Raw genomic sequence first — 2,401 nt, forward strand, 5'->3', positions numbered from 1 at the left:
TTTCCTTCCTTCTCTAAGCAATATTTTACTTTGTTGAAAGATCTAAATAAGAGTAACTGAAATTAACTTAATTAAAATGCATTTCAAAGTGTCTGCTGGCTCCAGTGTTTTTAAAATTTGTAATGGTACAAAAGATTATTTAAAGATTTAATCCTCACACAATAAACCTCACACAATCTCCCCCCCCCCCCCCCCTTTTTTTTAAGGATGTGCAGATGTTTTTTTTAATGTTCTACACTAAAATTTTCATATCAATTGATTACTTTATTGTAGGAAATTGTAGTTCTAAATTTCAGAATGGTGTTAATGCCTTTGTCTTCACTAAGGTGAGTCTGATTTATTTATTTTTTAGCTTTCAGGTGCTCGTGTTTTGATTTCTTAAAGCCTTGCACCCGTTTCCATAATCTTACCTGCAGATGAGCTCAGTGCATGTATTATGAGGAGTCTTTCTGTGGAGATTATTGTAAACTTTCTGGAAACTGAGGCATTCGTGGGCTCTATAACTCATTCTACTTTCTTTGCTTTCCCTGTTTTGTATTTTGCATTTTTGCATAGCACTGGGTGAAGCTGGTATTTGATCCCCTACAACCCAGTCAGAATTTTGGCACATTTTCTGGACTTTTATGGAGTGGTTGATATTTCTGCATTACATTATGATGTTTAAAATAAAAACAACTATGCTTTTATTTTGCATGGATTTTTATTTTCACATTAAATTCAGAAAATTTCTTCGTATCAGTCTTGGGTTCAGATCAAACAGCTTCATGCTCTACAATGATACCTAAAAATGATGCATTCAAAATAGCAGTAATCTTAATCCAACCTTTATTTAACTTAATTTTCAAATTTTGCTTTAAGCTGAGTGTCTGACGTTTCTAAAATGATGCTTCATTTGAGATCTGTCACATGACTAAACATCTGGTATTTGTTCATAGTGTAAATCTTAACGTGTTCCAGTCTGGTTACAAATGGTTGAGAGCAGCCAACCCACTGTTCCTCCAGCACCAGCAACACCTCCAATGCCAGCTCCCGTCAGACCTCCCATACCTACAGTGAGATTATAGACGCCATCAACTGTTTGTTATTCATGTGTAAAGCTTTTATGCTATTCTTTTTGATGCTTCTCTGTATGATTTGCATTATATCTGTTTTATATATTTAAATATGTAAGCAATTTTCTTTGCAACATCTAAATAATATTGTTTAAATAATTTACTAATTAAATCAAAATATCTGGTTTACCCCAGGACTGCAGGGTTGCTATGAGACCTCCTGCTGCAACTCCTCCTCCATTAGCAACTGCAAAATATGACATCAGTTTGGCAGCAATGGAGCCTGCTGCTATTCCAGCTGGAGTGAACCCAGTGCAGCCAGAATGGCTGGAGCCAGAGCCACAGTGCCAGCACCTCCTGAATATTATTTTACATATATATTGGAAAGATTTTCAAATAAGAAGTAACAAGAACCAACCTTAGTTACAAAAAGTTTATTGTGAAATGTAAATAAAAACAGAAGACAGTGATGTGGTCCTGCCATGAAATTTAAAATGAGCTAATGTTATTTCTTGAAATAGTAACATGTTTTAGTTGTTCAACTGTAAATAAAGTTTATGTTTATAAGACTTGCATTGCATTGTGGGTTGCGTGAAAGCGGTGAATCACGTCATCTGACAGCTTACCTCCGACTATAACGACTCCCTTGAAAGACAAAGAGTGAACAAAATTGCGCATGGAGTAAGAAATTCATTAAATTACACTGCATGAAAAATAATTAATAACATAAACAGTAAAATATGAAGGATTTACATATTCCTTCCCAGCCCATGATCTGTCCACATTCAGATGATACAGAGAGTGTATCCGTAGTTATGCGCAGATATCCACAGTGCAGTGGTATATTTTGTCCAGTGCATCCCCCCCTGCCTTTTTATAATTATTGATAGAAGTTTCACTTTCATTTCTTAGTAAATGATACTAACTGCCCACACGTGAACAGCAGCACCGGACAAAATACACCACTGCACTGTGTGGGGTCGCAATTTCAAGAGGTTGTGTGAGCAATTCCTCAGGTTAGAAGAAGGTTGATTTCAGCTCCCAAATTCCAATTAAAGTCAAAAACCACAAAAATCACAGGAGAAGAGCAGAGGTCTATGCCAGTTGTTTTATTCAACAGTGAAGTTCAGCAAAAAGAAGGAAAAGCAAAAGCTCCCCTAGGGTGTTTGCCGTAGGCGCATGCAGGTTGGGACCAACCCCAATGGACAGACAGCAGGGAAAAGCCCTGATGACTCTTCTGTCCCCTTCTTATGGGCCAGTAACCCCACCTCCTGCTGCTGGGTAACTTTCCACTTGTCCTCCAGCCAAAAACAGCAGAGCAGGGTCAGGTACCGACCAAGATACAGGCA

General features: G+C 37.6%; 1 protein-coding gene across 1 annotated transcript; it reads right to left on the reverse strand.

The window, feature by feature from the left end:
• Positions 1-893: 893 nt before the first annotated feature.
• LOC146611683 (interferon alpha-inducible protein 27-like protein 1) lies at positions 894-1,876 on the reverse strand. The gene is made up of 4 exons (XM_085343480.1): positions 1,806-1,876; positions 1,679-1,697; positions 1,243-1,409; positions 894-1,047 (listed from the first exon to the last, which is right to left on the reverse strand). Exons 1-4 carry the CDS (start codon positions 1,822-1,824, stop codon positions 944-946), a joined length of 309 nt encoding a protein of 102 aa, XP_085199606.1. The 5' UTR covers positions 1,825-1,876; the 3' UTR covers positions 894-943.
• Between the last annotated feature and the right edge of the window lie 525 nt (positions 1,877-2,401).

This window comes from Diplotaxodon limnothrissa, linkage group LG19, assembly GCF_057381915.1.
Source record: "Diplotaxodon limnothrissa isolate DT_005_m linkage group LG19, D_limnothrissa_male_GT1.1, whole genome shotgun sequence".
Taxonomy (NCBI): Eukaryota; Metazoa; Chordata; class Actinopteri; order Cichliformes; family Cichlidae; genus Diplotaxodon; species Diplotaxodon limnothrissa.